The sequence below is a fragment of the Phocoena sinus genome, chromosome 2 (genome assembly GCF_008692025.1).
Source record: "Phocoena sinus isolate mPhoSin1 chromosome 2, mPhoSin1.pri, whole genome shotgun sequence".
In the NCBI taxonomy this organism is placed as follows: Eukaryota; Metazoa; Chordata; class Mammalia; order Artiodactyla; family Phocoenidae; genus Phocoena; species Phocoena sinus.
The window spans coordinates 150,912,573-150,925,870 of record NC_045764.1 but is presented as its reverse complement, the minus strand read 5'-3'; the positions used below and the strand labels follow the sequence as shown (position 1 = coordinate 150,925,870).

Below are 13,298 nucleotides of genomic sequence, written 5' to 3'. Positions count from 1 at the left end.
CGATACAGGACTGAGTACTATGAAGGGTTTACCAGGATGGAAACGCACCCCACCCCCTCCCCGGACACCCCGCAACACCCAGAGACTACAGTACTTAGGAGTTACACACAACGGCCATAACTGCTGGATATCTGTTCGTAACAGACAAACCATAACATATTTATACTGTATCACATCGAGTGATTATAGAAATCCATATATATATTGCTTGTATAAAATCTTTTTTTTTGTAAAAAATATTAAAAAAAAAAAAAGAAAGATAAAAAACATGTGCAGTTGAAAGCCCTGCCAGGACAGCCAGTCTGTAAACATTCAGTGAGTATGTGCTTTGGAAGGGCGCCCGCGCCTCGTGCCCGCAGCAAACTCCAGCAGGGCCGGCGAGGGTGCACCCGGCTGCTACTCCCCAGCAAGGCCGCACCGGGCCCCGCGTCACTGCCCTCTCCGGCCTCGCATCAGGGTCAGGGGTCAGGGCTGGGGCAGGCAGATGGCAGTGTTACTCAGCTCCATCCTCAGCCGTGTTTGGTTGTAACTCATGGCTTTTCCTGGCTGCTCGGAGGTCCCTGGGGTAGGTGGCCTGGCGGAGAGGCCGGAGAAGTGCCCAAGGCTGCCTGGCTGGGCGTCTCTCCGGCCTGGGTGCCTCTGTCCTGCCCCGTTTGAGCTGGGCCCCAGCAGGACAGCCCCACCCTCAAGTCTACTTTGGTCTCAGCGCTTGGTCCTTCTGGGTTTCGTCAGCCTGCTCTTCCCCTTATGCGGCTGATCTGAGTTTCACAAAAAAGCCCCACTAATTACTGGCTGTGCTGAGCCTTGTTGTAAAGTTTTTCATGCACCAAGGAAGGGCCCTCTGGTGGCCTCCTCCTCCTCTTCCTCCTCTTCCTCCTCTTCCTCCTCCTCCCAAGCCCATGGTCACTTCTTCTCTAGCTGCTCAAGCAGCGGGTTGCCTTCGGACTCGGGCGTCTTGACGCTGTCCGTCCGAACGATGCAGGTGGGGCGATGCCGGTTCAGCATCAGAATGAGCTGCTGTCGCTCCTGCTTTAGCTCCTCAATCTGGGTCTTTAGCTCTGCGTTCATGAGTTCCAGCCGCTCGGATTCCTGCATGCAAAACAGACACATGGCTTTAGGCTCTCACCGGGAACCAGCTCCGGGAAGAGACTCTCTCTCCGGGTAGGCACAGGGCACAGCAAGCTGGCGTTTGCCTGTTTTCTGTCTGCCAGGTTCCCACTAGAGGAAGCACAGAATCTGCTACTGAGTCCCCCTGGGGTAACTGACTTTCTTTAGGCCGTGCCTGTCACACCTGTGACACTGGCCTGTGTTGCTAGTGGGATGAACCCAGGTTATATCCTGGGGCCAGCCTGGCTCATGTCCCACCTCTCTTCCCCACTCAATCCACTCCAGCCACAGTGGCTTCCTTGCTGTTTGCTCAAATACGCCAAATACTCTCCTGCCTCAGGGCCTTTGCACAAGAAACAAAGGGTGGGACAAGAACGGAGGCCAAGCGGATCCAGAACAGATGCACGGAGGGTCCACGGAGGGGTTAAAGGTGGCCCACGATGGCAGTGCAATGGCAAGGTGCTTTATGTATGATAAATGTATGTTGGGGATACATTGGCCTGTAGGGTCCACAAGCCCAGTGTGGTCACGTAATTCCTCCTGAAACATGTGCTTCCTGGTTATTAGTCTGTAATTATTTAAATAGCCTCTTCCTTATCCCCTGATATCTAGAACCTCTGCCCACTGTGAGGCAATCAATAGTCATCCTTCTGGATCCAAAATGTGGCTTTAAATAGACCTCAAGTGAGATTTCCGGAGAACTTCCAGCTCAGCTGGAGAGGCTCCAGGGCAAGGAAGCAACGTTGATTTGATTTAGGGTGGTTTACCTGTTCATGATGACAGGTGATGGGCATACCAATTCAAGGCTCTGGGGGTCAACACAGGAAAATACAGAGGCACCGGAATGGTATTTCTTGGACTCTGTCTAAAAACTTATGACCAGTTTGGAGGTTGGAATTTACTCAAGGGCCAGCAAAGGTTGACCAGTGATTCTCAACTAGAAGCAGTTTTTGCCTCCCAGGAGACATTTGACAATATCTGCAGACATCTTTGGTTGTCACAACTGGGGAGGGTGGGTGCCCTTGGAATCCAGTGGGTAGGGATCAGGGATGATCCTAGATATCCTTCAATGCACAGGACCCCACAACAAGAACTATCAATCCAAAACGTCCACAGTGCCAAGGCTGGGCAACCTGCATCAGACCGAGTGTGGGCTGTGGTTGCGATGGGCTGAGCGGCCCCGCCTGGGGGCCCAGCCGGGCAGCCTCCCTCGGGGCTCTCCAGGGCCCCAGGGCTGCTGTCTTCCCCACACCAGCCAGGCTGACTGAGTTGTTCCTTTTGCTCATGTCTGCGGAGGCAGCCCAGTGCTGGGGACTCAGAACTGCTGAGATATACAGTCCTCGTGACCAAACGCTGAGGGAAAACAGCCTCAAAGAAGGAAAAAGTGCTCAGGGGAAAATATTAAAAGCCAGCTAGGGTGGTTTTGGATTCAGCCGGATAAAGCGTGACAGGGAGGCCGGCCTGGTCCATGGTTCTCCAAATTCCGAGAGAAGAACATCGCTGCGGGCCAGGAGAGACCCCATGTGAAACCATGAGTCTGGGGCAGGTAGGTGCCCATCTTAGCTGCCTGCTCACTGGGTCTACAACCTGGTGACCTTGGGAATGTCTCTGACCATGCGGTTCCCCCCAGTCAAGGTTTTAGCTCCAACTTCAAAGCCTCTGAGCCTCTTGCTTCCAGGAGTTTCGCTTCAATCCACCCACCCACAAGCGTGTGCTGAGAACCTGCTGTGTATAGTGAATGCTCTAGGGGGTCCAGAGGCCCGTGAGCCCCTAACAAGAGCTTATCATGTGTCCATCAGCCATCCAGGGTCTAGAAGACCATGAGAGAGTGGGCTAAATGGCCGGATCTGACCTTGCGTTTGAATAATGGGTTGACTCTTGTCGAGCAGAGAAAGTCGGTAGGAGTGGGGGGGGCATTTCAAGAAGCAAGCCCTGAGTGAACAAGGACGCAGACAGGGGAAAGCTTAAGATGTGTTTAGGAGATAAAAATCCTCCATTGTGACCATAGGTCACTTTAGGATATAGTAGGGTACAAAGCTGGGAAGGTGGATTTATAGCCAGAACCAGAAAAGCTGGTGGGGTCTGGAATCAGAGTCAAGAGTAAGTTTCCTAACTTCCCTGAGCCTCAGTTATCTCATCGGTAAAAAGATGATGATCCTGGGGATTAAATGACTGCACGTGGGAAAAGCATTTTGTAAACTGAAGGGTTAGGGAGGCTTAAGGAATTTTTACTTTAAGCCATGAGCAAGGGAATATGAAGACAAGAAGGAGGAGAAGCAGAGGAGGAGGCCGTTTCCAAGAAAACTTGGCAGGTGTCGGAGACTGCCTGCATTTGCAGAATGGGCAGCTGGGAGGAGAGCTGCCCTTGAGCCTGGGGTGGGGGGTATCCAAGGAAGCAGGGAGGTGGGAGTTGTTCTGGAGAGCAGTGGGGAGGGCAAGGAACGAGTTGGGTTGCACAGTGAATGGAAGTTACAATGGACATGCAAGGGGCAGGGTCCAGCAGCCCTGCATACACAGCCTTGTCCTTCAAAAGACCACACGTCAAACCTACCTTACACGTGAACGCCTGTATCGCACAAAAAGACCCAATGGGTATGTGGCGACTTGCTCCCCTGTACGTGTATCATAGGAATGGCATGATGTTTTGCTGGTTTGAAAATGTATGGGTACCTCATAGACTATCCTGACCTCTGACAGTCTGGCTATCAGACTGTAACTAACTGCTTTTTCATTTTATTTTCTTCTGTTTTATTAGTTGGTGCTATGCATTTATTTAATGTGTAAGTATAAGTTGAGCTCAGAGGAATTTTTTTTTTAAAACCATGATTGTAGAAGTGGTTTGTGGTTTTAGAACAGCAATTGCCTGATCTGTTTTCCTAATAAATTCAGGAACGTGGGCTAGGATCTTCGCACCTTAAGTATGAAATGAATGACCCTTCTTGCATTTTTGTTTATCGTTTTGCCTCTGGTAGATATTTACTGCCCTAGAGAGAATGTAACCATTTGTCGTTTCAGAATGGAATTAATGCAAGTGAAGGAGGTTCTGTCTCCTCCACGGTGGTCTGTGAAAGGAGCAGAAAAAACACAGGGTGATGGGGCTTCCCTGGTGGCGCAGTGGTTAAGAATCCACCTGCCAGTGCAGGGGACATGGGTTTGATCCCTGGTCTGGGAAGATCCCACATGCCACGGAGCAACTAAGCCCATGCACCACAACTGCTGAATCTGTGCTCTAGAGCCTGTGAGCCACGACTACTGAGCCCACGTGCCACAACTACTGAAGCCCGCGCGCCTAAAGCCCGTGCTCCACAACAAGAGAAGCCACCGCAATGAGAAGCCCGTGCACAGCAACGAAGAGTAGCCACCACTCGCTGCAACTAGAGAAAGTCTGCGTGCAGCAACGAGGACCCAAAGCAGCCGAAAATGAAAATTAATTAATTAAAAAAAAAAAACCCACAGGGTGAGGGGCTGGGCATCCTTCTGTGTGCCCTTGGACTAGTCACTTCCCTTCTCCAGACCTCATTTTCCCCCTTAAAATATAATAATTGGCCCAGGGAAATTTAAGCATTAAGATTCTCTGACTCTATTATTTTAAAAAGTTACCCTAATGCACTTAAAATAGGGCTCCACTTCCCAACTCTTTCTGTTAAAAAAAAAAAAGCCTGGTGCAGACTTCTGAGCCCAAAAGCCCTGTCTGAGTTAAAATCTTGACTCTGCCACTGGCCAGCTACACTGCTGTGAATAAGATTCCCAAGTCCCGGAGCCTGGGCACCTGAATAGAGTGCTGGGCCACAGAGGAAGCTCTGGGCTCCGGTCCTGACTCGGCCCCTGTGTGACGCTGAGCAACTTTCATCCCTCCGAACCTCAGATGCCAGTCAGTGGAATGGGGCTGCCTTGCCTCCTCCAGAGTCACTGTGACCATCAGGGAGAGAGTGGCTATGAAGAGCAAGGAACGCTGTGAGGGTGTGAGACTGTGTCACTGATGCCCACACCCAGGGAGCTGTGTCGGGCACAGCGGGGTTACAGAGGCCGGCTGTACAGCCGTGGGGAGCCAAGGGGCCGCTGCTCCCGAATGCAGGCAGCGGAGGTGGCCTGGGGCCTGCAGGGCGCGGATCTGACCCCCACAAAGGCCTGCCTCCTTCAGGGATGTGGCTGGTCCTGGCAGGTGAACTCTGAGAGGCTACAGGAATCTCCCAGGGTGGCCCTGAGTGTCCAGGGGCCAAGGATGGGAGGGTAACTTTTTACATTATACGTATATGTGTGTATGTGTTTATATGTGTGTGTGTGTGTGTTTGTGTGTGTGTGTGTGTGTGTGCACATACACATACATATACCTTTGTACCTCCGAGCCTTGTAAATATGTGACGTGTTAAAAATAAATTACAGAAATGCAAATCAAATCTACAGTGAGGTATCACCTCACACTAGTCAGAACGGCCATCATCAAAAAAGCTACAAACAGGGCTTCCCTGGTGGCACAGTGGTTGAGGGTCTGCCTGCCGATGCAGGGGACACGGATTCGTGTCCCGGTCTGGGAAGATCCCACGTGCCGCGGAGCGGCTGGGCCCGTGAGCCAGGGCCGCTGAGTCTGCGCGTCCAGAACCTGTGCTCCGCAACGGAAGAGGCCACAACAGTGAGAGGCCCGCATACCACAAAGGAAAAAAAAAAGCTACAAACAATAAATGCTGGAGAGGTGTGGAGAAAAGGGAACCCTCTTGCACTGTTGGTGGGAATGTAAATTGATACAGCCACTATGGAGAACAGTATGGAGGTTCCTTAAAAAACTAAAAATAGAACTACCATACGACCCAGCAATCCCACTATTGGGCATATACCCTGAGAAAACCGTAATTCAAAAAGAGTCGTGTACCACTATGTTCATTGCAGCTCTGTTTACAATAGCCAGGACATGGAAGCAACCTAAGTGTCCATCGACAGATGAATGGATAAAGAAGATGTGGCACATATATACAATGGACTATTACTCAGCCATGAAAAGAAACGAAACTGAGTTATTTGTAGTGAGGTGGATGGACCTAGAGTCTGTCATACAGAGTGAAGTAAGTCAGAAAGAGAAAAACAAATACCATATGCTAACACATATATATGGAATCTAAGAAAAAAAAAAAAAGGTCATGAAGAACCTAGGGGTAAGACGGGAATAAAGACACAGACCTACTAGAGAATGGACTTGAGGATATGGGGAGGGGGAAGGGTAAGCTGTGACAAAGTGAGAGAGTGGCATGGACATATATACACTACCAAACGTAAAATAGATAGCTAGTGGGAAGCAGCCGCATAGCACAGGAGATCAGCTCCATGCTTTGTGTCCACCTAGAGGGGTGGGATAGGGAGGGTGGGAGGGAGAGGCAAGAGGGAGGGGATATGGGGATATATGTATACGTATAGCTGTTTCACTTTGTTGTACAGCAGAAACTAATACAACATTGGAAAGCAGTTATACTCCAATAAAGATGTTAAATAAATAAATAAACGAATTACTTAATTACAAGAGAATCCCCCATGTCTTCGGGTACTGACACGGCCATCTGCCTTCACGCCCTAAACCTCACACCCGGCCTCTGCTTCCAAGGCCAGAGGGGAGGAGGAGGTGGGCGTGGGGATGAGGGGGGCTGGACTTGAGCCCCAACAGACTTCCCGAAACCTCCCTCCTCGAGGCCTGCACTTCTCTCGGTCCACAGCTGCCTGCTCCTCTCACCAGGATAGCACCACCGCCACATAACCGGTCTTCCCACTCTACTCTCAGCTCCCCATTCCGTGCCCCACGCTGCAGCCACAGCGACAGGGTGTATCTCTCTCCTCCCGAAACCCTCCCGTGGCTCTCCATGACCAACACACTTCATCATCCTAACAGAGACAGGTGAGAGAGTGAAAGAATGTGCCATTAATAATCAGGCCAGGCCAACAGGCACAAACCGGGACTGCCCCAGACAACCCAGCACAGGGATTACCTGACAGGTGAAGGCTCTGGGGCCCTATTCTCTCCATGGACTGTACACTCCAGCTACACTGGTATTTTTTTCACTCCCTTCACCACATCCTTAAACAACACCTCTTGCCTCTGGCCTTTGCTTTGGCTTTGGTGGTGACTGACCTCTCCAGCCCTGTCCTTCCACGCGTTGCCTCCCGCTCCTATCTTATGTCTCAATCAGCAGTCTTTCCGCAGCCTAGACTCGACAGGGCCCCTCCCTCTGTGCTCACAGCCCGCCGCGCTTGCCCAACCTAACGCTCAGCACATATCGCATCCCTGTTTCCTGCCTGCCACCCCACTGCAGCCATGGCCTGAGGGCCCACTGTGTGGCGGGCACTCACTCAGCGCTAAGGATGGACAGATGGGTCAGCGAACAGCTGGGTGAGTCCCGGCTCCACCGCACACTAGCAGTGTGACCTCAGGCAAGTAACCTGACTCTCTGCGCTATGGGTCCGTGTCTAAAATGGGGATCATCAATGTCCAGCTCAGTGGAATGTTGTAAGATTAAACGAGATACGGGAAATGCCTGGCACACAGTAGGTGCTCAGCGGTGTTACTGGAATGTGCGGAGCAGCTCGTCCCGCTCACTTGGCGCTGACCATTCGCTGCACTAGTGTGTTACTGGTGTGCGTTCACTTGGCCCTTCTTGCCTGCTGACTGGCTGACAGGCCCTTGAAGGCGGGGATGGGATGTGAGATTCTCTGTTCCCTGCTATGCCTCGCCCAACTCCACAGGCACTCAGGGCTGGAAATGAGGGGTGTGACACTCCATCTATCTTAAAGGCCTATGTGAGACCCATGTCTTAGAATTTTCTTGAAAACTTCCCTCCTGGTGTTGGTCCACCATCTCTTCCAAGGGGCTCCCAGCTCCAGGAGTCTAACTCCGCCTCCATTGACCTTTCCCCTGCCCTAGATGCTCACAGCCGGAGGTGTACACACTGCCCCATGGTGTTGACACCCATGATCTCAGATTTGCTCTCTGCTTGTTGCAAGCATGAGAAGAGACCCACAGAGCCCCAGTATCAGAGAAAACCCATTCCAGCCCGGCCTTGTCTCTCCAGATCCCACAGGAGGGACCACGACTGGTCCTTCCTGTGTGTCCCCAGCGCACCTAGCACAGGGCTGGGCACTCAGTACATGCTTAAAACTACTTGTCCACAAATCAACGAACGAGCAAAAGAATGAATGAACAAAGGAATGAACAAACCCACGAATGAATGAATGAGACCCAGCAGGGCAGAGTGCTGAGGATGGATGCTCTGAAGTTAGCCTCAGGCCGAATCTCAGTTCTACCGCTTAGTTGCTGAGGGACCTGGGCAAGTTACTTAACTCCCCGTGCCTTCCTTAGTGTCCCCGTGTGCAGACAGAATAATGCAGCCCCCTACCTCATACAGTTATTATGCCAATAAAATGAGCGAATATGTACACTGCGCTTTGCACAGGGCCCCACTTTACACGTTAGCAACTAGTGTTAGCGGTTGCCCGCTGTAGAAGGGAGCCTGACCTGTGATGTTATTATTCTATGGTGTTACTATTGTTATTTAGAAATCAACAAGGGATTGGGGGTGGGGAGGCTGGAGACCACCGGCTGGGACTAATTAGCTTTCTGGTCATGTCCCTTCACAGCCATCTACCGTTTTTGAGGAGCAGGGAAGGCCCATTTGGCACATTCCAAATGAAAGGGCAGGGATGTGCTCCGAGGGCCACGAGGCAAGGCGGCCCTCCACTGGCCTTGGCACGCAGAGCTGACCTCTGGTCCCAGAGGCAACAGCCAAGAGCTCGGGGGTCAGCTTCGGTGGGGCTGAGGCCAGGCAGATGGGAGGCAGAGCCAGAAGAGCCTCCTGCACGTGAGGGAGAAACTTTTCTCTGCCCCATCGCTACGCCCACTGCCCACGTGCAGGGAGCTCTCACTGACTTCATCTGCACCCGCGCCAGACAACTCTGACAGCCCTCAGCGCACCGGCATGGGTAGTGCCAGTCCTGGGCCCTCTGGGCCCATTAGCATCGCGGGTCTGACCTCAGTTAGAGGCGGGGAACTTGGCTCCTCCCACCTTCTCTGGCGGTCCAGGGATCTGGGTGGGCGGAACGGCTGCTGGCTGCCCCTGGGCGTCTTGGCTCAGGGAGGGGGCATCGGAGAGAAGGCAGGGAAGGCAGAGGGGTCGAGGCTGGTTGGGCAGATGTCAACGAGTACACATTGATTCTGCAGGCATTCGATGGCGTCTCCTGGTCTATAAGCACACTAGCCACTAAAGGACAAGGCCAGGGTCACCAGTGGCCACTGCCCTGCTCACCCGCTGCAGAAATTCCGTCCGTTCCTTCTTCTTGTTCCGGCATCGGGCGGCCGCGACTTTGTTCTTCTCCCGACGCCTTTTCCTTCGCTCTTCTTCCTCGTCTAGCTGTGAGGGCAAAGAGCCACGGATGAGACATTGAGGCAAGCCTGGCGTACAGCTTCCCTCCTTACGCTCAGACCGGCAGATGGACAACTTAACCCACACCTCGCCGTGAGTGAGCCACACTGCCAGCCCGCTGGCCTCTTGGCGGGTGGGATGGCAGCGTTTCCCAGCCGGCCTGAGGATGCTCTCGGAGTAGGTGGGCATCTCTGGGAGAAGTCAGTGCCCCAGGAGGGCAGGGCCACCTGGGTTCTGCCAGAGTTCAGGAGGCCCAGAGCCTGGCGCTCTCCTCACACAGAGGTGACACCCCATGGGCAGTGGCGGTCTGTTCTCTTGCCTGGCCCAAGCCCTCTGGGCATTATTTTCCAGGTCAGTGGCTCCCTGGCACTTTCAAAACACCTTGGGCATGAGTGTTGATTTCACCTTCTGCCCCCACTGTCACCTCCCTGAGGTATTCTGTCCTCCCTCTCGGTCCTTCCAAACCCTCAGATCTGTCTTCTGGTGATGGAAAACTCTCCTCAGCCCCCTCACCTGGGTTCATCCTTCTCTCTGCCTCTGCATGTTCTTCCCCCAGGACACCCACTTGCATCCCAGGATCCCATGGGCTCCTTAAAGTGCCCTGCTTGGGACACAGGCACAGGGGCCTTTGGAGTCTCCAGGCTTGCTTCTCCCTGAGACACACTAGGAAATTTACCATGCATGAAACAGGGCCCGTAGAATAGGAAGGAGAAGGCTCGCTGTCCGCCAACACGGACTTTCAAAGCTGCAGTTATTGTTGTTTCATTAATAATAATAACAAGAGCTGCCATTTGTTGCCTACTTTGCTAAAGCCTTTAAACACAGGTCATGTAATCCTTACAGAGTCTGATGAGGAAGGTACTATGACTGCCCCATCTCACAGATGGTGAGACTGAGGCTCACCAGCCCAGTTTGCCCAAGGCGCTACAGCGAGGAAGCGGTAGAGTCAGGCTTCCAACTCAAGATTTCTCTGACTTCAGCCTTCCTGCTCTTGACCACAGCCCCAGCCCATTAGGATCACTTTGACGTGATGTCTCTCACTGTCCATTACCCACCAGGAGAATCTGGAGGATACACAGGACCAGCCGGTCTGGGAATGGCCTAGAGTCCGAGGCCTCTGGAGAAGTGTTGGGTTGCCAACTCTCTCACTTCTGGAGCCAGTTGCGGGTGCTTCTGGCAGCCTGAGGCCTGGAATAAGGTCTCAGCCGAAAGGGCTTCAGGCCAGGAAAATAAACAGCCTCTCTGCCTGCACTCCCGGCATGCTCTAGGAGCTCAAGACCGAGGGCCTGGGCTGGAGACCAGCACCCACGGCCCTCAGCACAGGCCCTGGCAGGGCAGCCCCTTCTCCTTCTCCACCACCTTGGAGCTTCTCCCTGACCCACTCCCACCCTGCCTGGGAGGCTGGCTGGAGAGGCGCCTTGTCAACACGGCCGCACCCAAGCACCTCCCAGCCCCTTGGCCTCCTTTGAAACAGAACCAGAAGTGACAGCTCCTCTGGCTGACCCGCATCTGGGGAAATAGAAACCCGGACAAAGTTGATTCCAACCAACCTCTACCTCACCCCCAACAAGGCCGAGGTAACCGTGACGACAGGCAGAGGGAAGGAACTGGAGGAAGTGGCTGGCAGTGCAATCTCCCCTCGGCCGAGAGGGTTTGCCCACAAACTGCCAAGGTGATGTGTGCAACCTGGGCCCTGCCAGGCTCACAGGGTTCTGGGGTTCTGGCAGAGCTGCCGTTTCCTAGGAGACACAACCTCTGTCCTCCAGGACCCACCTCCCCACCCCACCCCTGCACAGGGCCTCATCCTACATAAAGCTGGAAGCCAACGGAAGCTGCGCTAGCAGCAGACGCAAAGAGGCTCAACGCTGGAAGTTTAAGAGATCAACTGGGCCAGGATGACACCCAGATGGGGGGCTGCTCCACCCTGCCTCTGCAGCCACATCAATTCCCTCCTGCCATTCCTCTCGACTCCAAACGTCTCACCCTTCTCCAAGCCAGCCAGGTCCTTCCTTTCCTATTTGTAAACTCTTACAACCCTCAAGAGCAAATGCCACCTCCTCCAGGAAGGCTCCTTTGACTCCCCAGATAGAATTAACTGCTTTTTCTATGCTGCTACAGCACTTTGAGTTCCCCGCTGTAAGAGTCTCTATCATACCCCACGGTAACTCTCTGCTTATGTAGTAGCTGCCTTCCCTGCTAATCTGGAGAATGGGCGACCTGGGTATCCCCAGCACCTGGCATAGAACATGGCACTGAGTAGGAGCACAGCAAATGTTAGTCAAATGAATGAATGGAATAAAAGATTCAAGAGAAACATGCCACGGGCTTGGATTCTATAATTATAAAAGTGATTTATTGCCTACATTTGCATCTGCATAACCTTTTCTCCAGTGCTCATAAGGAACTGTCTCTACTGAGCCTGCGCTCTAGAGCCCACGAGCCACAACTACTGAGCCTGTGTGCCACAACTACTGAAGCCCGCGCACCTAGAGCCTGTGCTCCGCAACAAAGAGAAGCCACTGTGATGAGAAGCCCGCGCACCGCAAGGAAGAGTAGCCCCCGCTCGCCACAACTAGAGAAAGCCGGAGCGCAGCAACGAAGACCCAACGCAGCCAAATAAGAAAAAAAAAAAAAAAAAATTCAGGGTGCAGGCCACCGATGGCTGTGGTGGGTGCACAAATCCCAAGCAGGCCCTGGAAGGATCCAGGCTGTGCTCTTAAGCCTAAAGACCCCAGCACCACAGCACCACCGGCTTCCACGTCCATCCCTGGGCCTTTCCTGTACCCATGCCTTGGCTAATATCTCCCAATAAAGCAAGAAATGGCCCCAAAGCCCCATCGTCACACTTTCCCCTTTGAAACTGTGCTGCCTCTCCCCCAAATCCTCCTTCTGCTATTTAAGAGCCTCCCACAGGGCACACAGAAAACGGATGCTGAGGTCCTGCTGGAAATAAGACAGAGGCTGGGCAGCGCCCTTGGCCTTCTCCATCCCCACGGGCTCACTCTGGCTCCTTTCGCTGGGCCTGCATGGTCTGCGTCCTCTGATTGGAGCTGCCTGGACCGGCGCAGCCCTCCCCCAGGCCTTTGAGCATCCCCGGAGTTGAGGCTGCTGCCTTCTCCTTGCTGCTCCCCGGATTCTCTGAAGCATTTGGTCCCGCGTGGGTGAGAGACAGCAGAGTGTTTTCACCACCCACAGCTCAGACATCTAAAACCGGAACCCCAAATGGGAGATATGACTTTTTCTGCAGATACAGCGGGAAGATCCAGCATGTTTGAAGAAGAGGCAGCTTGAGGCTCAAGACGTTTAAAAACCATGAGATGGGGGCAGGGGTGGAGTAAGCCTATCATTCCCTCTTCTCAAACTGGATCCTAGCTCTGTTTATCCCCAATTCCCAGGAAGGCCCAAGGACAAAGCTGTCTGTGTTCTGGCAGTGAGGGGGGCCCCTGCACCACCCTTCACATTGGAGGGACAGACCTGGGGATCCACGGCCAAGGGTGCCCTCCTGTTGAGCAGTCCCTCCTCAGACAGCCTGTTCCCAAGCCCCTGCTGAGGGCCAGGGCGACCCCAGCCCCTGGCCCAGCTGACTGCATGAGGTGTGAGCGGCTGACCCAAGCTGGGCTGTATTCACCAACTAGAAATTTGAAACTGAACTGCTGGACTGGGAGGCATACAGGCTAGACAACCAATTTCAACCCAGAGAAGCAGAAAGATCAGGCTGCTGATGTGTGGAGGTGAGCAGAGACCACGCGGTAAGAGAGAAACCAACACTCAGATATAGGAGGGAGTTGGACAAAG

General features: G+C 53.2%; 1 protein-coding gene across 4 annotated transcripts in view; it reads right to left on the bottom strand.

Annotated features, from left to right (window-relative positions):
- Positions 1–217: 217 nt before the first annotated feature.
- The window catches only part of JDP2 (Jun dimerization protein 2), a 41,416-nt gene continuing 28,335 nt past the window's right edge, over positions 218–13,298 (bottom strand). For 3 of the 4 annotated variants that reach the window (XM_032622720.1, XM_032622718.1, XM_032622721.1), the window contains exons 3-4: positions 9,387–9,491; positions 218–1,089 (exon numbers count right to left, since the gene is read on the bottom strand). In XM_032622720.1, coding sequence (XP_032478611.1) covers positions 904–1,089; positions 9,387–9,491 — 291 coding nt within the window. In that variant the 3' untranslated portion in view covers positions 218–903. The remainder of the gene's footprint in view (positions 1,090–9,386; positions 9,492–13,298) is intronic. The other variant, XM_032622719.1, reaches the window with a different exon arrangement.